The sequence below is a fragment of the Pediculus humanus genome, genomic scaffold (assembly GCF_000006295.1).
Source record: "Pediculus humanus corporis 1103172108315 genomic scaffold, whole genome shotgun sequence".
In the NCBI taxonomy this organism is placed as follows: Eukaryota; Metazoa; Arthropoda; class Insecta; order Psocodea; family Pediculidae; genus Pediculus; species Pediculus humanus.
The window spans coordinates 1090891-1116377 of NW_002987884.1; the positions used below are offsets into that span (position 1 = coordinate 1090891).

General features: G+C 29.4%; 2 protein-coding genes across 2 annotated transcripts; both read left to right on the forward strand.

Moving 5' to 3' along the window:
- Positions 1-7829: 7829 nt before the first annotated feature.
- On the forward strand, positions 7830-9147 carry Phum_PHUM596930 (uncharacterized protein; the record flags this gene model as incomplete). Its single annotated transcript, XM_002432639.1, has 5 exons — positions 7830-8111; positions 8242-8346; positions 8384-8463; positions 8585-8705; positions 9046-9147. 5 exons carry the CDS (start codon positions 7830-7832, stop codon positions 9145-9147), a joined length of 690 nt encoding a protein of 229 aa, XP_002432684.1.
- Positions 9148-15869: 6722 nt separating this feature from the next.
- On the forward strand, positions 15870-18970 carry Phum_PHUM596940 (uncharacterized protein; the record flags this gene model as incomplete). The annotated part of the gene is made up of 7 exons (XM_002432640.1): positions 15870-15951; positions 16191-16364; positions 17353-17586; positions 17683-17879; positions 18024-18288; positions 18638-18740; positions 18835-18970. The coding sequence occupies 7 exons, from the start codon at positions 15870-15872 to the stop codon at positions 18968-18970; spliced, it is 1191 nt and encodes a 396-aa protein (XP_002432685.1).
- Positions 18971-25487: the final 6517 nt, after the last annotated feature.

Here is a 25487-nt window from a genome sequence, read left to right on the forward strand (position 1 = left end):
AATTTAAAAAAAAAACGTTTCGAAACTTTTTTTTCCCGATTAGTTCCGGCATTTCATTCGGTTATTAGTTAATTACACGTTCGTTAATTTTCGCTCGTTTTTCGCAACGAAAAACATTTTTAAAAAATAAAAAATAAAAATAAAAAATGTAAACGTAAACAAATTTCCTTTTTTTAATAGAGACGCACAAAATATCGTGGCAATCGCGATTAATCCCACTTTGATACTAATATCGTTCAAATAAAGAATCGCGTAAAAAAGGTGGTAATGATCTTGAAAACAACAACAACAACCGATTCTTTCCATTGAAACTTTATTATTATTAATATTATTATCATTATTATTTTTTGTTTTTTTACCGTCACGTACATAACGCTATTGACACTTGAAAAGTTTTTTGTGATGATGTGAAAAACACGAACAAATGTATGGATTTAATTTTTTTTTTTCTTTTTTCTTCGTGTCCAACAATAATAGAAAGAGAGAGAGAGAGAGAGAGAGGAGAGATGTGAAAAAGGTTAGACAAAAGATGAAAGAGAGAGAGAGAAAAGGGATTTTCTGTTTTGCAAAATAATCATTTTATTTTTTTCTGTTTCCACGTTTTCGTATTTATTACTACTAATTAATGACTTTTGAGTCGGAAAAAGGATTCGATTAAGATTTTAAATTTAAATATGGCGTCGTGAGGTTGAAAAATCTCAATGAGGGGGAGGAGAATGATTGATTGATTGAACGATTAAATGGTCGATATAAGAATTTTTAAATGGGTTGTGATTTGAAATGAATTCGGTCGATTCGGTTTTGTGAGTTTTTTATATGGCATCGACGTACCACCAGAAATTTTTTCTTTTTAATTTCAGTTAATCGATTATGCGAGTGAAAAGAGTTCAATGAACTCTTTGAATACCTGATAATTTTAAAAATTGATGTAATTTAATTAAAAACTACTATAATTTACTATTATTATTATTATTGAAACGCGCGTTGCTCGCGGTAGTATATTAATAAAATCATTATTATCTTAGATGATTAAAAACAATGTTTGTCTATTTACACGTCGACGTTAAGTTAATAGGAAAACTTTTGTTTTTTTTTTGCGCGCGACAATGAAAATTTTGCGAAACTATAACCTTTTCTCAAAAGTTGGCGCATTGATAATGTCGTTACGTAACATAATGACAAACATTCGAAAGTCGAAAGGGCCAAGGTAAAAACAAAAAAAAAAAAAAAAACCGTTTGACGGGTATATGATGAGTGGGTGGTGTTTAACCCCCTACTTGGGATTTGCCATCCCACCGCCCCCCCCAAAAGTACTCACCTATCGCGCTCGAAAATCACTCAGTTTGAAAAAACAATGGAAATCCTAGTAGTGACTGAATAAAAAAAAAAAAATTTTCGCGTTAATTTTTTTTAATTTTTAGTTTGTTTAATTAAAAAACGACTCGAACGGTATTATTATTACCTACCGTTTATTAACGCTAGCAGAAGATAAAATTTTTTCTATGTCATTAATTACGCGTTGTGGAAGACTACGACAACGAACGACTGATCGTGAAAATGTCATTTGTCGGAAAAACAAAATAAACAAACAACGACAAAAAAAGTTGCGACGTGCTAATTGGCGTTCGCTAATGTACTAACATATATAAGACCCGATTGCAACCCGAATTCAGGTTGTCTTGCTTTTTTTTTTTTTTTGAGGTAGGACTCGATCGATTTAACGATAGATCGATCGATCTATCGATCTATCGTTAATCGAGTTTTTTTTTTTAAATTGAAATTTCTAGAATATTCCACGGACGGCCCTTTTTTGACTTTCTATCGAATAATATTAAAAATAATTTTTTTTTGTAAAATCTTACCTAACAACCGTTCGAACGGTTAAAAATTATCAATAACAAAACAGACAAACAAACAAACCGTACAAACTTTCGAATGTTTGTACGAACGTGTTCGTTCGTACGAATGCGTTCCGTTTGTTTTAATTTTTGCACACCTTTTGCTTGCTGTGACGTCATAAATTTAAAATCAATTACGCGAAAACGTTTGTTTTGTTTTGTGTTTTATCAGGTTTTTCGGTTGTTTTTTTTGTTTGTTTGTTGGTTTCCTTGTTTGCTTTTTTGATTTGTTTTTTTTTTTTCTTTTTACAAGGACTCGTGGTTTGTTATTACGTGGAAATCTTATTTTGTTTTAAACTCTTTTTCCTGGAATGAAAATTTTTTTTTCTAATAATAATAATAATAATAAAAGTTGTTTTTTTTTTTTTACGTTCGATTGTTTATATGTTATTAAACTAACATATGTTTCGTTTCCGTTCGTTTTTATTTATATTTTGGCACACCTGGTTTCATCTTTTCACGTTCGAACGTTTTTTTTTTTTTTTTAATATTTTTTCGTCGCGACGCCATTTTTTTCTTGTTTTACGAAAATGTTAAAAAATAATCAGCAATAAAAAGAACTCGATAAAAGATAATAATAATAATGATGATGATTTATTGTCTCGAATTTTGTTTTTGTGTTGTTGTTGTTGTTGTTGTCGGGGATTGAGGGAGCGGAGGAGTGCTGGGGACTAAGACGAAAGGGAAGTTTACGAATTCTTTCTTCCTCCTCTTCCTCCCTCTCCTCATCTCCTCCCCGTTCGTTTTATCCGTTTTTTTTTTTTTTTATTATTATTATCTTATCTTTCATTTCTAAATATTTACAAAATCTGTCACGGATCGTAAAATGTATTAATAAGTTAAAATGGGGGGGGGGATAAAACGGAGGAGGAGGAAGAGAAACTAGAGGGGAGGAGGAGGGAGGAAGACAAGCGTGAAAAATGCATTAAATGCAATAAAAAAATTTAAACTCTCTCGTGCCACGAAATTTATTTTTAAGTCTTTGTTCTTCAAACAAGAGTCCCTTTTTCTTCTTCCTTCTCCTTCCTCCTATTCCCCCCTTTTAAAATTCCCGACCCGTTCCTGTTGTTGTCCTTTTTTTTTTTTTTTTTTCAAAGTTAGAATGAATTAAACAAAAAAATTTTTTTTTAATTTTTCGCACGATTTATAAAAAAAAAATCTCCGTGAAAACGTTCAAGACACGACTCTGAGATTTCAATGACCGTAAAGACACGTCGTGACGTTGACCCGGTGGAAAAGAGGTTAAAGGTGAAAGATCCATCCTTGCCTTTCTTACCCTTCGACGATCATTTTTCAATCTGATCTCTCCCCCGCTTCCCGCTTCCCCGCTTCTCTTCCTCCCCCCGTTGGGTAAACGTTATCAACGAGTAACCGGGGAAAAAAAAAGTGGTGTTAGACACATTTTAAAAAAACGGAAGTGATAATAATATCGTTTAAAATTTACAAAAATTGATTGATTGATTGATTGATTGATTGATTGACTGATTGACTGACTCGACTCTTTCTTATTAAATTCTAAAAAAAATTACATTAAATAAAAAAAAAAAAAATTCGTAAAGTTTCTATCATCTGTCGATTCGATTCGAAATAGAAATAGAAATAGAAAAAAAAAAAAAAATGTAAGAGAAACACTTGCGCCGATACATTTTTCTACGCATGCTCTTCGAAAAATTTTTTCGAAAACAACACGAAAATTCGAAAAGTAAAAAAAAAAAACTTTTTGACTTTCATTATTTATTTATTTATTTATTAGAATAGAACAAAATTTTTTAGGAAAAAAATTTTTTTTTTTCGTAATAGAAAATTTTTGTTTCGTCTTTGTTTTTATTATTATTATTATTATTATTAGTTAATTTATTATAATTATTATTATTATTATTAATATTTATTCTAGAAAAATAAAAATAAAAAATGGAAGAAGTGAGGTAAGATTTAATTTTGTTTTGCGTTTGTTTTTTTTTTTTTTTTTTTCTCTAAAAGGAAAAAATTGTCGTAAATATTTTCAATTGGTAGGGGGGCGAAATTTTTCCGCACACGTTGTAGTGATTAATTGTGGGAGGGGGAGCGGGTGGAAAATGCACTGGAAAATTCGGAAGAAAAAAAAAACGGTTTTTGTGTTTTTCCCTCCCGGATTCGATTCGGGCGTTTGTTTGCCTCGTGGCAAAAGTTTATTTGTTTCCGGTTAAATTAAAAATTCTTCTGAACAAAAATGAATAGAAAAAAAAAAAAAATACGATGAACAGATGTTGTTGTTTGTTGTTTGTTGTTGTCGTTGTTGAATTTTCAACAATTCATTTACAAAAACAAAAGAAGAATGCAAAAAAAAAAAATTAAAAATTACAAAATTTTCCCGATTTTTAAAATACGAGAAATGATAATAATAATAATAATAATAATAATAATAATAATAATAATAATAATAAAGAAAATTAATTCGCCGCCATGTTTTTTTTTTTTTTTTTTTTTACAAGTTTTCAGTTAAAACAACCGGATGTTAAAGAAAAGAAAATTTTTTTTACAGCGTGGGCGTTCGAGACAAAAAAAAAGAAAGATTATATATATTTTGACCCATTTGTTGCTCTTAAAAAAATTTCTTAGTGACACGTTTAAATTATTTCGCTCGGCGAAATTTAAATTTTTTTTGGCTCCTTCCACGTTTCTCTCAAACGTCGACTGAACATCGTCTGCCAGCCAAGATCGATTTTCAAAATTTTTCAAATTGTAATTTTATAACGTTCGAAAAAAAGATATGTATTGTTATATTCGTTCGACTCCTCCTCCCCCCCCCCGGGAAAAAGAAAAGACAATAAAAAATAATGATAATAATAATGATGATGATGATGATAATGATAGAAAAAAGTTGCAAATTCATTTTGAAAGGAGAAAAAAAATATTTCGTCGAGCTCTCTCTCTCTCTCTCTCTCCTGTTCTTCCCGCCCCCGCCCCCCGCTTTTTAATTTTGTTTTTTTTTTTTTTTCGTATTGAGTTCCCACAACTCCCGGCCCCCCCCACTCCCTCGTTTCGATTAAATTTTTATTTAAATTTATATTTAGCTTATGAATTTTATTTCAAACGAGCTCATCATTTGTCGAATCGTTGCCAAATTTTCTACGGTTATATGATGGTAGCATGGAATATAGGGGGATGGGAGGGGAGGAGGATGGGGAAGGGGGAAGGAAACGATCTCCCCGGGGAAACCCAAAAAAATTTTTTTATAAATTTAATTTAATTTAATTTAATTTTTTTTTTTATTGAAGCAAAACCGAAATGCAAGTGGCGACATCTACGGTGGACGGACAGAAAAAGGGACTCGTTTCACATCAGGAATCTTTCAGTCAGGAATCATCACAATCCGAGGTTTTTATTCGTCATCATCATCATTATTATTTGGTTGGGGGTGGGGGTGGGGGTGTTAACCTCCAAAATTAAAATTCGAATTTTTTTTTTTTTGTTGCAGTCCAACAGAGAAGAGGGTAATAAGAAAATAAATGAAAAATCTGCGAGTTTTCAAAGTCAGGCAACGGCTCACACGGTTGAAAAAACGGGTACGGGAGGTGTTAAAACCGTCATGCAGACGACATCATTTGCATCCTCCAAGGTAGTATCAACGAAATCTTCAACGAGATCCGTATCGTCTTCTGCTTCTATCGAATCTCTCGAAGAAAACAAAACTAAATCCATCAATTTTTGAGTTTATTTTATTTTATTTTATTTTACCTTATTTATTTTATTGGTTTAGCACGTATTTATTTATTAACCACCACCACTTCCGCCACCGCCACCTCCGCCGTCACTATCTATAATAATAATAATAATAATAATGTTTTTTCTTTTTCTTTTTTTTTCGTCGTCTGCATTATTTGTTATTAATTTTATTTTTGTTTTCTTTTTTTATTTCCGGTGTGTTCACAAAGTAGTTAGTTAGTTTTTTGGTGTACTACACATTTTATTTTATTAAATATATATATAATTTTTCCTTTTTAAACAAACAAACAATCAAACAAACAAAAAAAAATTTTTTTTTTTTTTTTTACATGTACAAACGACAACAACAAACGGATAACGATGACGATGAATGAATAAATTTTACCGAAAAAAAATCGAGCGTTTGTTAAAACTTTGCGATTTTGTTTTTTTACGGTTGGTGATAAGAACACGTGGGAAACACGTGTGATTCTTTTGTTTTACCGATTCGATATTTTAAAAAATAAATTTATTTTCGGTTTTTGTTTTAAATAAAAAAACAAAAACGACGCCAAAAGCTGCCGGGAATCCATTTTCTTTTTTTTTTTTTTTTTTAAATTTTTCGTTTTATTTTTCGTAACGCAAATATCATCACTTACGTCATAAAAAAACGTCAAATACGTCATCGATACGTCATCGATCGTAGCGTTTTTATTCGTTAAAAAAAAAATTAAATTGAAACAAACGGAAAACAAACAAAGAACAAAATAAACTCGATCGGATTTTTATTTTATTCTTGTTGTTGTTGTTGTTATTATTATTATTATTGTGTTATTATTTATATACAAAAAAAGAATTTTGTTTTCTTTTGTTGGCTTTTATGTTTATTATTATTATTATTATTATTTAAAACAAAAAAAAGGTTCGAAATGTTTAAATAATTAAATAAATTTTCGATTTTTTTTTTCTTTCTTTTCTTTTCGTTTTGTTTTGTTCGCTGCACTTATTATTGTTATTATTATTATTTTTTTTTTTTTTTGAAAATCTGACGACGATGACGTAGAAATTTCTTTTGTCATTATTATTATTATTATTATCATAATAGTTTCGACTCGCGATCACAATTATAAAAAAAACACAAAACAAACAAACAAACAAACGGTTGGTAAAAATTAATTAAATTAAATCCGTCGTTACGTCACCGAACAAAATTTATTTAAATAATAACAATAATAATAATAATAATAAAATCGAATTCGGTCAAGGGTCATTTTTAAAACGAAATATGTAATTTTTAATAATAATAATATTAATAAATGACGTCACGTTTACTCGTTTCGTGACTTATGCGGGGAGATGAAACATATTTCGTCGCAAAAAAAAAGAAAATTAATGATGATAATAATAATAATAATAATATTAATAATAATAACCATACGGTATCCGTAACGGACGTCATCGTTTTTTGAAATTTTAATCGAACGGCTCCCATCCATACAAAATAAACTACAATAATAATAATAATAATAATAATTTATTGACTAACGCAAAATTTTTCGTTATTTATCCGTTAACTAATTTATTATTATTATTATTATTATTGTGTTAACTGTAGAAAAAAAAATGTTTTTATTTATTTTATATGGTTTTTTTGACATTGAAAATTTAATAGTAATAATAATAATAATAATAACGATTTTACGGGCTGGCTAAATTTTTATAAGCTAACAATAAAAACAACAGCAACAGCATTCACAATCACTTAATTAACATTCTATTCGGTTTTATTATTATAATTATTATTATTAATATCATTTTTTTATTTATTTATTATTATTATTATTTGGTTCGTTGAATTTTTCCGACAGGAAAAACAATTAAAAATTTTATTTTTGTAAAATTTTCCAAAATTCGTATTGTGATTTTATTTAATTTAATTTTTTTGTAATTATCATCATCATTATCATCATCATTATTATTATTGATTGATGAAAATCGTAAATGATGATAATAATAATAATGTACTAAAAAAAATTTTAAAAAAGTTTATAAAGTCCTGAAAAAAAAAAATATATTTAGGATGAAAATAATGAAAAAAACGTTGATAGAAAACAAGTGATGACGTATGAAGAGAAGGAGGAGGAAGAGGAGGGAAAAGAAAAACAAAATGGCGTCGACGTATTAATAAAATCATTCGAAGGAAATAATTTATCGAATAATAGTGAAAATGTTGAAAAGATGAAAATAATGAATGATATGTTCGATGTGAAAAAAAGTTCGAGTTCTAAAGCATTGGAACTTATTAATAAATACATAGACGTTCCAGAACCGGAAGTGAAAAATTTAAATTTTATTTGTGATGAAAAAAAAGAAAATTTAATCGAAACGGAAATGAATGAATTGAATAAAGAATTGGAAGAATTGAAAAAGGAAGAAGAAAGATTTAATAAAACTTATGTAACAAGAACCACGTCAACTTCCAGCCTGGAAGATGAATTTGTTAAAAGATTACAAGAACGTAACTACAAAGTAATTGATTTTCATTTTTTTTTTTTACTTGCGTTTGTTGTTTGTTGCTGTTTTTTTTGTGGGGGGTAGGGGGTAGAATAGGGAGAGGTTGTCGATTCGTTAATTTTTTTTTTGTTTTTTTTCTTTCCAGAATGTTTACGACGTCCTCAATGATAATCTTCCGAAAAATTTAAAAGCTAAAAGACCTGAATCCTTACCACCGGGAAATTTAATGCATCTTTTACAAAGTGTTAGAGTGAGTACAAAAATAATTAATTTTTATTTGGGAAAAGTATTGGGAAGCAGAAGTAGTAGGAAAAAGAGAGAGAGTGAAAGAGAACAGATTAAACAGGCAGGGAGAAAAGAAAAGGGAGTAAAAATTGACAAATAAAACGAACGAACAGACAGACAAAGGAACATAGAGAAAGAGAAAATGAAAGAAAGACAGACAGACAAGCAGAGAAAGAAAGTGAGAGAGAAAAAGACAAAAATAGACAGATAAAGGAACATAAAGCAAGAGAGTTAACAGACAGGCAATCACAAAAAGAGACAAAGAAACATGTGGAAAGAAAGAGGGAGTCAAACAGTCAGGCGGAGAGAGACAAAAATACTCAGGTAAAAAAACACAAACAGTGATAAGGGGAGAAAGAGAGAGAGACAAAATAGACAGACAGACAAACACAGAAAGAGACAAAGTAGCAGATGAAAAGAAAGAGAAAATGAGAAAACGACAGACAGGCAGGCAGGCAGGGAAAGAATGAGAAAGAGAGAGAGAGACAAAAATAGACAGACAGGCTAACACAAAGAGTGAGAGAGAAATAAAGGAAAAATATACAGATAGGTAGGCAGACATAGAAAAGGGAGATAGGGGGTGGCAGCAGAAAAAATCGTGGAAATAAATAACGGAAAATTTCCAATTTAATTTTTTTTTTTACTTTTTTTTTTTTTTTTACAGATCGCACAAGAATTAAACAAAATGTCCGGATCAGATAAAAATGATGAAAATTTAAAGGATTCTAAACCCACGATAAATGTAAGTCAATTTTTTCATTTTTAATTATTTTATCCATCAGACAAACAATGAAAATACGCGCGTAATTTTTCCCTCTGGGCTACTACCACCAGCTTTACCCGTATTTGATGGATCCCCACTAATTTAAATCCACTTGTGAAAAAATGAGCATTAAGGGTTCCAAATCTTCTCACCGTGACCTCTTACTTGTCTTATCTATTGGAAGGAAGTGTTTTAGGTTCACACCTGAAATTCTTCAATTACAACAAACGACGCATTAAAACAACAAAACGCACGAAACCTGTCAGAATTAACAATTAATTTTTTTACGATCGAACGCATCGAAATTTTTAATAACGCCACGAAAGAGAGAGAGAGAGAGAGAGGGTATAAACATAAACAATAAGAGAAAGAGAGAGTTAGAGATGGGGGGGTGGGGTAAATGAGATTTATTAAAAAGTTATAAAACGTTCGTTTAAAATTTATTGGTTACGCGAAATTATTCGGATCAATAAAAACGACGCGAAATAATAATGATGATATACCCGGGAAGGGGGGGGGGAGACAGAGAGAGAGAGTAAGAAAAATGCAAAAAACTCCATTAATAATAATAATAATATAAAAAATTCGCACGATTCAATTTTTACATTGATTAAATTATTTATACGTATATATATTTTATTACGGACGTGGCACCAGAATAAAAAAATTAATGCACTTGACCCTCTCTCTTCCTCCGCTCAAAATAATAATAATAATAATGATTTTTTTTTGTTTAAATTTCGCCCTTCGTTTATTTAAAATCGCGATTTAAAAAAAAAAAAAAAAACAAAATGTCTTCTGCTATTTCATTCTCTCATTAACTTCTTCTTCTTCCACGGGCAAAAATCCAAAAAAAAAAAAAAAAAAGAATTTTAACAACAAAGACCTCACGTTCGTTTTTATTTATAAGATTTCGCATGTAACCCGTTTGTTTTAAATGCGAAAACCTTTTTTCTAAGGTTCAAAAGGTTTTTTTCTTTTTCTATTATCCGCACACACGCACTCGTTTACGCACGCACGCACGTACGCACGTAATTTTTTTTTTTATTTTTTTTTATTTTTACGATTTCGTACTTTTGACTTTGAAATTTTTCTTTCTTTCTTTTTTTTTTTTTTTTTGTTTTTCGTGGGGAGAGACCCCCTTTTTAAAAAGATTTTCTTTTTAGTTCTTTAGTCGGTTGACTTAACGTAATTAATTACTCGCGTAATAAAAAAAAGAAAATTTCTTACTAGTGGTGAGAGAGAGTAATAATAATAAAAATTTATTTATTTTATTTATTTATTTATTTTTATTACCGTTGTGTGTTTCATTGTTTCTATTATTATTATTATTATTATTATTATTATTATTATTATTAATACGCATCGCGTTCGGAGATATATAAAATTTTACGTTCGTTTTTCCATCATCATCATTATTATCATTAATTTTTCGTTTTGGTTTAAATTTATTAACCGTATCGAACGGATTTCGAAAAGGTTTGCGAATGTTTAAATATAATTCCATCGTCGTCGTCGTCGTCGCCATTTTTTATTAATAATAATAATAATCGAACGCGTTTTTTTTATTTTGACGGTCGCATATCTGTCACGAACGTGATTTTAAAAAATAATAATAATACTAATAATATATATATATATATCGAAAATGGGGGCAAATTTTTTTCAAACGAACCGACAGAAAAATTAATGACAGTTTCGAAAAACATTTTAAATTGTTTCGAAACTTTTTTTTTTCTCGCGTTTCTCTTTTTGATTTTAAACGTTCGCTATAAAATGTCTTTTTAACGCATCCGCGACATTTTTTTTTTGTCGTATTTTTCATTCATTTCCAAAATGATTTTAAGATGATGATGATTTTTTTTTTGACACTTTTGCGCGCTCTTTTCTCTTTTCTTCGTGTCACTATCTCGATGGATTCGATGTTTGTCGTGACGTCATTTTTTTTTTTCTTTATAGTTTAATCATCTTCATTTCGTAATAATAATAATAATAATAATAATAATAATAATATTAAAATTTTAATAAAAAAGAAAATCCGAGAAATCAGCGAACAAGAATTTCGATCGAATCGATTTTATTTTTTGATGACGTAAAAAAAAAAAAAATTTGCCCCCCTCTCTCTCTCTCCCCTCACTTTCGGAGGAAGTACGGAATTTTCTCCTTCGTAAATTATTACTATTATTATTATTATTGCTGTCGAAAAAAAAAAAAACAGAGAGAAAATAGAAAAGAGAAAAAAATGAATTTGAGTACGAGTCAGAGCACGGGAACGGTGAACGCATTCGTTAAAAAATTTGAAAAATTAAATTACGATTTTAATTTTCCCGTACAAAAAAGCGCGAGCGAAAGTGGAATTATCGATTACGGTCGTGGTTTTAAACCTTCCGACAGGCACGACGAAAGGAAAAAAAAATTTTTAACGGCTTTAACGGAAAAAATCTGGCGAATCGGATCGGTAAGTTATTGAGTAAAATTTTTCTCTTCTCTCATTTTTTTTTCTTTTTTTTTTTCTGTTGTGTTGGCACTTCTTGTAAACAATCAAAATGTCTAAAATTATATATTTGAAGAGGCGTTTTTGAATTCAAATCAGTGGCGTATCTAGTTTTAAACATTATTTTAAATACGTATGTATATATTTAAGAATTACGCGTTGCTAATCTGTTTCCACTTTTTTTTTTTTTAATTGTTTTCGTAAGGGAATTTTAGGGCCTTAAATATTTCCACGTTTTTTTTTGATTATGTAAATTTCGTGTCGTGTAAATTTCTAAATCAGTCAGTCAATCAATCATTCAATCAATCATTCAGTCATTTTTTGATCATTCGTTTTTTTTAAATCAAATCTTGAAAAAATTGATATTAATTTTTTGTTTTTCGAAAGAGAGAGAGAGAGAGAGGTAGAAACGTTTTTCGGATTTATAACAAAAAAAAGAAAGAAACAGTCGTGGCACTATAAAAATTTCAATCGAATCCGTACTTCTTTTTTTTTTCTACGTCATACGATAGAAAAAAAATTTTGTAGAAAGAAAAGTAAAAAAAAAAAAGAAAAAAATTTTAATTGCAAGTTACAAAATAACGAAAACGTTCGATCGAAATGATTTTTTTTCGTTTAATTCTAATTACACGTTTATAACCGAAATTTAAAGTGAAAGATCACAATCGGATGATAATTAAGGGTTTTATTTAAAAAAAAAAAAAAATTATTTTTACTCGTTGGAAAAAAGAAAAAAAAAATTATAAATCCATGCCAAAAATTTAATAGTAATAATAATAATAATAATAGTTATCGTCGTGGCATTATCTTTTTTAATTTTTTTTTTTGCAAGATGACAGTTAAATATTGCAAACTCGCGACGATTGACGAGTGATTTTTTATTTTTATTTGAAATATTTTAACGAAAACGATCAAATTAATAAAATTATTTTTAAGTAATGGCTGGTGCCACGACAAAAAAAACGAATTTAATTTTACGACGGCATGGAATAATTGAAAATAATAAAAAAAAAATTTTTTCGGTAATTTTAAATTTTTTTTCTCCGTTTCCGGAAAACAATATTTTCGTACCGGAAATGATATTAATTATAAAAAATGGCAGGTGTTGTTGTTGTTGTTTAAACCGTTTGCATTTGTATAGAAAATTAAATTTAACAACAAACAAACAAATGTTTCGTTTGTTTTTGGGGGGAATCCCAATCATGAACGGAACCGAAACGGATTACCCAACTGGCCGTTTTAAAAAAAAAAAAAAAAAAAAATTTTTTTTAATTATTTTTTTTTTTTTGTTAATTTGGCAACAAAATTAAAAAAGTTTTTTTTTTTTTTTTTGAGCGGAAGTAGATGTTCGGCTGTTGATAAAAAAAAAAAAAAAAAAACGAAAAAAATTTTTATTCGAATCTCTGGCAAAAAAGTTTTTTTTTTTTTTCGTTTCTGTGTCAGAAATTATTAATTGTTGGATTTTGTAAAACGTTTTATTTTTTTTTCTCCCAACGTTTATCTATCCATTTTTTTATCTTTTTCTAATCCCACGTTAAAATATAAAATACCAACTTTCGCTCGTTGTTCTAATCCCAAGTAAGTCTGTAAGTGTTTTTTTATGGTGGTAAAGCTGTAAGATACCGAAATTGAACGGTCGCCATATTGAAAATCAAAACTATTATTATTATTATCATTACCGGGATTTTTCAGGTACGCGGGATTTTTCGCCTCCTGGAATCTTTTGATGCTTTTTCATAAAAATTTTCCAAAAAAAAAATAAGCAAACTTTTTAATTTTATTGACAAAATTCTTTTTTGAATCTTTCTCGACCTATCTTGACACGATTAATATTATTATTATTATTATTATTATTATTATTATTATTATTTTTAAAATGGCAATGATTGTCATTCATTCGGAGAAGGAGGGGGAGGGGCCGTTAATCAAATCAACCCCGAAATCCTTTCATCAAAAAAAAAAAAGAAAAAAAAAATTTTTAATTATTAATCCATCAATACATATATTGACCGCCATTTTTTTTTCTAATCCCACTTTTATCTCTCGATAATTAACTTTTCTCTTGCCACTTTTGCTTCCGAAGAAATGTAGTAGTACCCGATTTAATAAATAAAAACGATTTGAGAACGAGTATAACAAATACTCTTAATGAGGTAAAAAAAAAAAAGAAAAGAGGGAATAAGGGAGGTTAAAGGGGAGGGGAGGTCAAACTGGATTAAGAGAAGAGGAAGAAAAAAAGAAAAAAACAGAAATAAATAAATGAAACCAAAAAAAAAAAAAGAAAAAAAATTTTCCATTTAAATTTAATGAGTTCAATGACCTTTGAAACGGTGATCAATCATTAAAAAAAACCAAAGGGAACAGAGAGAGGGGGGAGGAGGGGTATTATCGCTGATAAAAGTGGAAATCTGGCGTAAAAGGAGATGAGAGAGGAAGAGGAACTTGAGGGGGGACGGGTAAAACACATTTCAAATTATCATTATTATTATTCGTTAAAAAGCTTTTCAATTAAAACGAAAGCAAAAATTTTTCTTTCATTATCGAACGCGTCGATCTTTTTAAATGGGGGAAGAGAGGGTGTGTAGGGCAGGGGGGGGGTCAATTTTAAAAGGTTGAATAAAGGGAACAACGTTTTTTCATCGTAATTATCCTCGCTTTCTGCTCATCCCCCTCCCCCAACTCTTACAAAAAATTTTTTTATTTTACATGTGGGGAGGGGTGTAAAATTAAGGAATAAAAGAAAAATCAAAAAAAAGGCGCGAAAATTTAAAAATTATAAAATTCTCTTCTCTCCTCCTCACCCGTCGGCAAACTAAACAAACAAACAATCAAACGGAAAATTCCTTTACAAAAAAAAATAATAATAATAATATAGACACTTAAAAATTTTTTTTAATGGCCCCCACCATTTCCCAACCAACTCCCATAAAAAAATTTTTTTTTTCTTCCTCCACTTCTCCTCCCCCTTCTTCTTCTTCTTCTTCCACTTCCGTTTCTACCATCCGACAACGACGAATTTTTTCTCGCCATTAAAAAAAAAAGCAGTAAGAACAATTGTCTCCTCCCAACCATTCAATGATAATAATAATAATAATAATAATAATTTGTTGAAAGTTTGTTTGTTTGTTTGTTTGTATGCTCCATCTTTTCGAAATTCTTTTTTATTTTTTATTTTTCTGTTTGTTTCTTGCGGTTTGTTGGCATCTTCATACGTATAAAAAAAATTTAACATTAAATAATAAATTTAGTTTAATTTTTGTTTTCGCGTTCGATGGTTGTTTGTTGTTTTCTCTTACTATTATTATTATTATTATTTTATTAAGTTTACACGGGATATTAATTTCGACTAGAGGAAAAAAAAAACTTTTTCGTTTTTCTTTCTCTCTCTCTCGTTTCGCCATTTTGTTTGTGCCAAAAAAAAAAAATTTTTTTTTTAAAAAACGTTTTATTTATTATTATTATTATTTTAGTCGTTGAAACGGTTAATCAATAATATCGATTTTCTTTTTTTTTTTTTCTTTTTAGAATTTTAAATAATAATAATAATAATAATAATAATAATTTTTAGCGGAGTAAAAAAAAAAGAAAAAAAATTTCGCGTTTGTTCGCGTCCCACGTCGGCTACAAAAAAAAAAATTTTTTTTTCGGTTTTTTTTTCCCTCCCCGGGAAATTCGTTTGTTGTTTGTTCGTTTTTTTTTTTTTTTTTTAAATTATTAACCGACGGTTGTTTGTCCAGCGTTGTATTAATTTTTTTTTTTTTTTTTTTTTTTTTGTTCAGCGCGAGGAATGGGGAGTTTGGTTTCGACGTAATTAAATTTTTTTTTTTTTTTGGATTTTCCGGAACCGTCGGTTGTTTGTTGTGTTCGGAAAAATAATGAACGACTAATTGTTTGTTTAACTTACAATTATTTTTTTTTTCTTTTTCCACGATAGTTTTTTTTTTCGGTTTCGGTTTGGTTAAATTAATTAAAAGGAAATAATAATGAGGGGGGATATGATTTCCGGCGGCGATCCTTTGACGACGATCCAGGAAGAAAATGTATTATCCTGTTTTGATAAATCAACCGAACCCGTTAAATATTATTATTATAGACAAGTAATCATTATTATTATTATCATTAATTCGTTTGTTTGACGCGTTTGTTTTTGTTTATTGCCACGATAGAATTTTCCAGTTTTTCATTAATTCTTTAATTGTTTCCGTTTTTTTTTTTCTTCCAGGATGAAAATATGGGAAGTGATAATAAACCGATCGATTTGGAAAAACTTTTCACGCCAGCAACGGATTCTGGAGAAATAACTCCAAGAAACAGTAAGGAGCCATTTTGTTTTTTTTTTTTTTTCGATTCTTATGACGTCATCGCTTCCGGTCGGATTTGTTTCGCGCGTATTTTCAGTCGGAAAACGCGGCCATTTTTTTTTTTTGTTTTCCATCAAAGAAATTTTCATAACGAAGGGGAATATTACTAATAAGAAATCGGAATCGTCTGCTTTTATTTAACAATTATCATTATTATTATTATTATTGTTTTGTTTCTTTTTTCATTTCAGAAAAAATGTATGCGTCATCGAGTTTTTATTCTCCCATACATCCGACCGTACAGGATCAAATCGAACTCGCACGTAGGATTTCCAGTTCGCTTTCCGATATATCGAACAAACAATCGAAAGGACAATCGATGTATGTGAACAGAATGAAACGTTCAGTCAAATGGGTTCACGGAGGTTTGTAGTAAAAATATAAAAAAATTTTCTTTTGGCTTTTGGTTTTGGGTATCAAATTGCATTTCCGGTTCTTTTTCGTTTCCGTTCGCCCGGGAAAATTTTTAATGAAATTGATCCGTTCAAATCCAGTCGCCGTAATTTTTTTTTTTTACAATTCGTATTCGATTTTCAAATTCGTGCGTGTAAGTGCGTTCGTGTGTTAGTGCGTGCGTTGGTGCGTTCGCGTTTTAACCTGAAAAAATAATAATAATAATGATAATAATAATTAAGTAATCGTGTTGTATTTAATTTAAACGATACGAATTAAACATTTTTTCACTTTCGAATCCAATTTTTTTTTTTTTTTTTAATAAGATTTGGCAAATTTTTCCAAGTTTAATTAACCGATGATGATGATGATAATGATGATAATGATAATAATAATAATAAATTTTTTGTCGGTGAAAATATAAGAAGAAGATGAAGAAGAAAAAGAAAATTAAATCGTAAAATTAATTTGTGAGTTAAAGTATATAATCCGAGACGTTATTATAAAATTTTCCGTACGCACACGCGCGTTTTTTTTTTTTTTTATGTTTCAGCATGATAATAATAATAATAATAAAACTGGCAAATGTCGGAAGGTCGATTGGAAAATAATGAAAAAGAGAGAGAAAAAAAAATTTTTTTTCATTCCCTTTGGTTATTTTTAAAACGAAAATAAATTATATCGGATTTGAAAAAAAAAAAAAAAAAAAAAAAAAAAAAAACGTCATCACTCGTTATGATTTTTTTTTCGCTCGTTCGTTTGTTTGTTTGTTACGTTGGCAGAACTTATAAATTATCATTATTATTATTTTCTTATGTAAAGTCGGGTAAAAAAAATTAAGGGAAAGTGTGAAAAAACGAAATAATGATTAACCGTTTTTACTTAATGATAATTGTGGTTGTTGCGGTTGTTTTTGTCGTTTGTTGTTTATACGTGGGAATAATTTATTTTTATTTTCAGGGGAAGGTCAAAATGAAAATATTGAGAGCTCGTACGGGAACGATGATTTTACATGTAAATATTCAAATAGCGAATCATCGTCAAAGGATAAAATCAAATTACTTATGAATCCGCAGGGAAAAGTACAAGATTTGAAAAGTCTTACAAAACAAGGGATCGTTTTAAATTCATCTCCTCTTTCACCGGAAATGTGTTTCGATTTGGTTAAAGATTTAACAACGACAAAAGGAAAAGGTTTGCAATGAAAACAAAGGTTTTGAAATCGACCGAAAAACAACGACAAACAGTAAAAAAAAAAAAACGGTGAATTTTTGTTTGTTTTGTAAACAGGAGCTGAACTTTTTGCAAAAAGACGAAAGAAATCGGAAAAATGGATCGTTGATGAAAATACAGTGAGACAAAGAAATCCGTCGATTGTTAGAGGAGGAGGAGGAGGACAACAAACTTTTGAATCGAACACGGAAAAAACAATGAAACAAAACAATATGAAAAGAGAAGAACAAATGCAAAAAATTCATGCTTTGCAGGTTATTTTCTTTCTCTCTCTCACTCTCTCGTTCTCTGATCCCGGACGCGGTGGTGGTGTTAATCGCTCTTATCACTCGCCACCATATTTAACGTTTAACAAATATGGTTGTTGATGACGTCAATCAATTTCAAATTTATTTCAGGAACGATTCGGACAACCAAAATTGAAATTAGTTAAATCGCCATGGGAAGCCGCTTTGGAAACGGGTTCCGTCGACACAGCTTTTCAAGAATTAAATTTTTCTTATCCTTCAACTCAAATGCCCTGGATTGATAAAATAAGCGAAAACAACAGGAAACCCTTGGCTAAATCAAATCCAATCAAATTCAGAGATTATAAAAATGATTTGTACATGCCGAACATACCAAAAGGATGGACGTCGTCATCTTCTTACAATGATTCGTACGGTGAGTTTTTTCCTATTTTTTTTCAAACCGGAAGTAGTATATTCGAAAAGGTTTTTCTACCCCCCCCCCTCAAAACCTTTTAATTAATACAATTGCGGATTAAGTATTATTAAGCGTTCGACCGGATTATAAGATTTACGCGGATTAACAATGCTATCGGTAATCTTTTTTAAAAAAAACCCTTAAAAATTTTGTTTATGCAATTATTAATACATGCCCGTTTTGAATATTGCATAGGCTTTTTTCTTTCGTTTGTTTGTTTTGAGGAATGTGTATGAACGATACGATTTCGATTTCGATTTCGATTAATCGTAAAACGATTTTTTTTGTTTTTGTTTACGGTTTTCAGGTGTGTACGACAATTTACCACAAATCCCGACAATCGTTGAACCTCATTCATTACCCAATTCGATGGACGGTTACGTGCAGCACGCTAGTCAACATCAGCCAAAGTACGGGAAAAAAACAAAAAATTATTATTATTATTGTTTTTGGTTTTGACGAACGTCGTTGATGAACGTGTCATTATTATTATTATATTTTCAGAACGTGGGACTTTAGTTCATTGAATAATTACAACACGGCACCGAGGGGTTGGAAAAACGATTTAGATTACTACAGGCCGGTTACTTTTTCATCTCAAAAATTCAACTCTCAAAATCCATATTACAAAACTTATTGAAAATTTTACCGGGATTTAAAAAATTAAAATGATATATATCATCATTATTATTATTGTTACTCTTGTTGTTGTTGTTGTTGTTATTGTCGTTACTACAATTATTATTATTATTATTATTATTTCTATTAACGTGATGATTTCTAAAAAATTTTCTTATTAATTTTTTACGATTGTAAAACGAGAAAATTATTTTTTAAAAGAAATCAAAAAAAAAACTTTACTTTACTTTACTTTATTATTATCATTATCGACCCCTCCCCTCGCCCCCCGAACAACAACAACAACAAAAATAAATAAAAGCAGAAGAAAAAAAAAATGAAATAAAATGGAATCGTTTCTTATACATGTATTAACCCTTCGAAAGTTAAACATTAATCGCATGTGTATGTGTGAGACGCTATAAATATCGATTATTATTATTATTATTATTATTATTATCATTATCATCATCATCATCATCATCATCATCATATTTAAATAAATTAATTAAATAATTAATTTTTTAGTAACCGTCGTTTTTATTAAAGAACGAAACAAATGAATTAAAATGTTTTGTGACGTCATTGAATGACGTATGATGATTTTGTCGGATGGTTGCGGGGAGGGGAGGGGTTGGGAGGGGGTTGGAATGAGGGAGTATGGAGGGAGGGAAGGGAGAGGAGGGGTCAGAAACCCTCTCGTTTTGAACTTTGCAACATCATTTTTATTTTAATGCAAAGTCATTGCATACTCGTCGTCGTCGTCGTCGTTGTTTGTTTGTTTGTTTGTTTGTTTGTTTGTTTGAATTTGTTTGTTTTGAAAAAAATTTTTTTTTTATCTTCGTTGACGACAAATAATAAATTTACCGATTAAGTATTTACAAATGATAAAATTATTATCCAAGTTAATTTGGATCAGTGATACGTTATCGTCAAGTACATAAAATAATAATAATAATAATACAACTAAATGTTAAAGACTTAATAAACAAATAATAATAATAATGATGATAATCGCAAACAATAAAATAATAATTAAATTTATTATTATTATTATTAATAAAAAAATGCAAGGTGATGATGATGATGATGATAATAAATATTGTTTGTTTATACCGTTTGTTTAAAACTAATCCTTAATTTAATTTTTTTTTTATTCTCGATTGATCGATGACAATTATAAATAATAATAATAATAATTAATCCGTCGTCCTCTTCGTCGTTGTTTGTTGTTTGTTGTCGTGTAATTCCAATTTGTAATAATTTACCTTCTCGTTGAACTTTGTCAAAGGAAGTTGGGAATAAAAAAAAAAATTTTTTTTTTTTTTTTCCTTGTTCGGATGTCGATTATGATGATGATGATAATAATGACGATGATGATGACGATGACGTTCGGTTGATTTTTTCGTGGCATTAGACATTTTAAATATTTTTTTTTTTTTTTTTTTTTTTGTTCTTCTCCCACATGTAATTCTCGCCATTTTAAAGTAATAATAATAATAATAATAATGTTATTTATAATAATAATGATGATGATAGAAAGTGTTAATTAAGGAAAATGTCCGGATGTAAATCGGTTAGTTTTCTTATTTAATTTAAATTCATTTTGTTTTGTTTTTTTTTTTATAATAATAATAATAATAATAATAATAGGTAAGACAACATTTGAAAAGCGGGTCAAAGGTCATATTGAAAAACAAATCAATTCAATGAATATAAAATAATTTTTTTTGAAATAATTAAAAAAAAAAATTCGGTGGTGGAGGAGTGCAAAGGGAAAATGAAAAACAAGTAGAGAGACTAAAAGAAAGAAAGGAAGAGAGAGAGAGAGAGTTAGAGGGGGGGGGATTTTTAATTTCCGTAATTTGTTAAAAATTCAAATCTCTCTCTCTCTCTTTCTTTCTAATTTCCTTTGCTCATCAGGAAAAGTTTCTAAAATTTCTTAGAATCTTCGTTGTTGTCGTCGTCGTCTTTGTAAAATTTTCTATTTTGTTTTTTGTTTTTTGTTTTTTGTTTTTTCTTAATATATTTTAATAGAGAGAGAAAGAGAAAGAGAGAGAGAGAGAGAGAGAGAGAGAGACAGAGACCCACACACTCACACATACACATAGAGAGAAGGAGAGAGAAGGAAAGCAAGAGAGAGAGAGAGAAAGAGAGAAGAAAAACAAGAGAGAGAAGGAAGCAAAAGAGAGAGAAGGAAAGCAAGAGAGAGAGAGAGAGAGAATTTAAATGTAGGGAAAAAATATTTTTAATATTTAATCGAAATTTTTTTTTTTTTGTTTTTCCTTCTCTCTTCCTTTCTTCATTTTTTTTTTTTTTAATTTTATTTTTTTCAAATTCTATTTCCACATTAAAATTTTTCCGATAAATTTTAAATTTATGAAAGGAAAAAAAAAAAAAAAAATTGAAACCGTAAAATTTTATCTTACGCTCAATTTAATAATAATAATAATAATAATAATAAAGTATCGTGACCCAGAATTAAAATATTTTACATTTTTTTTTTTTTTTTTTTAAGGAGTGAATGAATAAATTTTTTCGTTTTTTTTTTTTTTTAAGGCGTTTCACGCGCACTCACGCACTTTTACACGCACACACACACACACAAATCGCACAATAGAAATTCAATAAACGTTTTTTAATCTAGTGTAATTTTTTTTTTTGTCCTATGAGGTCACCGAACCTGTACTTCGTCACATAACCTAAATACGTATTTTTATACGATTCAAATCGATTATTATCACGTTCATCATCATTATCATTATCATCATCATCGTCATCGTTGTCGATTTGTGCATCGATCGTTGAATGCGCGTCTTTTTTTCCATACGTTAATTTTAAAACTTTCGAAAAAGCAAAATTATTCATTCAATTTATTTTTTACATTTTGTCTAATCGTTAATGGTAAATTTTTATTCAAAATGAGAGAGAGAGAGAGAGAGAGAGTAGAAGTGAGAGAGTGAGAAAGAGAGAGAGAGAGTGAGAGAAAGAGCGAAAAAAAAAGAGTGAATGATTTTTAACACGTTTTTAATAATTAAATTTTTGTTAATGAAAATTTTTTTTTTTCTGTTTCACTTTTATTACGGACTATTAGAAAAAGAAAAAAAAATTACTACTTCTCTCTCTCTCATTTTCACCATCTCTCTCTTCCTCTCTCTCATTCTTACCATCTTTCTCTCTCTCTATGTCATCCTCTCTGTATTTCTCTCTTTCTAGTCAGCTATATCTCGCTCTATCTCTTTCTCATTGTCCATCTCTCGCTCTCTCATTCTCACCCTCTCTCTCTCTCTCTTTCTCATAGCCTATCTTTCATTCTCATTCATTCTCAAAGTCTCTCTTTTTTTCTCTCTCTCAATCTCATCTTCTCTACTCTTTCTCTCTCTCTGTTTATTATCATCTCTGTGCCTCTTTCTTTCTCTCTCTCTCTCTCTCTCTCTCACTCTTACCATCTTTCTCATTTCTTCTCTCTCTCTCATTTCTCTCTTTCTAGTCATCTGTACTTTGCTCTATTTCTTTCTCATTGTCAGTCTTTTGCTCTCTTATTTTCATCGCCTCTCTGCCTCTGCCTCTCTCTCTCACTTCCTATTTCTTACACGTTACGATTAGTTTCAAAACGCTAATAGACTATAAACAAGGGAAGATAATGATAATAATTATAATATAAATAAATAAACTAGAATAAACGAGAAGTTAATTTCTCACAGGTTTTTTTTCTTCTATTATTAATTTATTAAATAAAATGTTTTAATAAGTTTATTAAAAAAAAAAAAAAAAATTACGCAAGGTGTGAGAAAACTTTCTAAAACAATCATGACTAAATTTACATAATATAATTATAATGAGAGAGAGGGCGCGGGTGTGCAACGGTCGACATGACCGGTGACGCGTTTACGTCATGTCGATTTATTTTATTAATTATTAATAGTTTTATTTAACAGTTTAGTTATAAATTATGTATCAATAGTTTCGTTATTTAGTTTAGTTTATTGTGATGTAATTAGTTTTTTATAATAATTAGTGATAATTATAATTATTTTAAGTTTAAATTTTAAAAATGTATGGCATCGTGTGACAAAAGGAAGCGTCAGCAGTAAAAAACCTTAGAAGATGCATTACTGCATAGAATAATTACAGGTAAGTGACTTCATTTTAAGACTTGTATTTCATTTGCAAAAACGTTTTGCTAACAGAAAAATGGAGGCAAATTCCCAAAAAACATTTTATAAATTTTACATTTATTTGGTTAATTATGAGGAGTATGACTAAATATCTTTTTCATCTCATCATAAATAACAAATGTTGAAGTAATTTAATAATAATATTTATTAATAATGATTGATTTGATATATATCAACTCAAGGTACAAATTTCTATACTTTCTAACCTTAAAGGGTTAATTTACTGATTGTTGGTTGTTTGTAGGTTGTTTTAAGGCTTTTCTTGTGTTAGTTTGTCTCATTACAACATAGTTTATGATAAATATAGTGTAATACTCCCTACAAATCTGAATCAAAATCAGGAGGAATTGGGTAGTCCTTATGTTAGTTGATTTTAGTGTGAGGAGTTGCAATGGACTCATGTAACACAATGTGTAACAAAATGTACTCCATTTAATACATGTCTTGAATTGATTATAAGTAGTTGAGCTACTAATATCCCTGTCATACTAAATAAAAATGGTGGTAGTTTAATAAAAATACTTGTAATTAGTTAATTTATTGTATCAGGTTGATGTAAAATCCCTGTATTCCTGTTTTAAGTGTGAATCTATTGATTGTACATTATTTAGTGTATTTAGTGGATGTAAAATCTTTGTATTTTTGTGTTTAGGTGTAGATCTATTGATTGTACATTACTTTAACATTTTTATTAAGTTAATTTGTTTCATTATAACATATTTTGCCATGTCTTTAGTGTCAAATTCTCTTTTGATTTCATTTAAGATTGGCAAAAGTCAACTGCCTTCAGGTTACTTAAGTTTATAGGTTCAAAATTGTATTTTGTATGCTAGGTTGTAATTTGTATACTGTAATTGTATATGTATACTGTGTGCATAAATTAAGGATGTGAATGCATGAGGGAAAATTATAGAATGGGAGAAATAGTAGGAAAATTAAGTATTGAAATAGTTTTAAGGGGAAAGTTATATGATGACTGATTCATAATTGTAATAGAGGAAAATGAGAACAAGATAAAGGCAGAAGAACCAAAAGGTAAATCTTGTTCTATTGTCAACCTTAGTCAGATCTTGACAAGGTTGTAAATCTCACTTCTCCTGTTCCTGGCCACTCCACAGATGTCAGTGCCTGGAGCCCTGGAATACAGGAGATAACTCATTTCCTTTGAATAAGATGCAACTTACTGAGTGAGAGACTTACAAGAATTGTTGTGATGTCATAGGTTATAACAAAATGGAATCTATTCATCAGGCATGCAGCATCACTGATATTCAAGCATTTATTCCTTAGAGGTCGCCAGGTAGAAACTTGGAATATAAATGTTGAAAAACAATCCAACACAAACATTAAAACGAATTGTTTTGTGTTTATGAGTAAAAATAATAATAATAATAATAATGGGAATAATAAGAATGTATTTGTGATGAAAATAATTAAAATTTTCGCATAAATGAAAAGGAACTCATGCGCGATGCGATGAGAAACGCGGAAAAAACTGGAATTCATTACAGAAATTGATTAATTTAGAAAAATTAAAGAAATTAAATCCTAGAAGATAGAAAAAACCACAAAAAAAGACAAAACGGAGAAAAAAAACCAAATCGTTTGCTAATGAAATACAGAAGAAAAAGAGAAAAACAATTAAACAAAGAGAAAACAGGAAATGACGTTTTGAAAAAATAAAATAAAAAAAAATAAATCAAATAAAAACCGGAAAAAGTTACGACGACGTTTAATTTTTAATTTGTAATAATATTTAAGTTTTTTTGTATATAATAAATTAATAATAAGAAAACGTGAGAGATTTATACGAGTGGAAGAAAGTGAGAGAAAGAGAGAGAGAGGGGGGGGAAAAGACAGATAAAAACAAATAGGAAAAAAGATAGTGTGAGAAAGAAAGAGAGAGAGAATAAATGACAGGCAGGCAGGAATAGAAATATAGGGAAAGAGAGAGACAAAGAGCAAGAGAGACGATAATAAAGAGAGAGAGAGAGGGACAGAGAAAAAACAATAACAGACAGACACAGAGATAGAAAGAAAAACAGACAGAAGCAGAGGCACACAGAAAAATATAGAGAGAAAAAATAGGAATAGAAAGAAACAGAGAGGAAGGAAGAGAAAAACTAGAGCAAAAAGACAGACAGACACAGAGAGAGAGAGAGAGAGTCAAAGAGACAAATGGAAGGGAACAAAGATAGTGAATAGAGGAAATGATAGAGGGAGATAGAAAAACAGAACATAAAGAGAGAAACTGAAAAAGAAAGAGAAAAAGAGAGAAATAGGAACAGAAAGACGCAGAAAGAGAGAGAGAAATAGGAAAAGGAAACACAGAGGGAAAGAGAGAGAGGGAAAAAGTGGCGA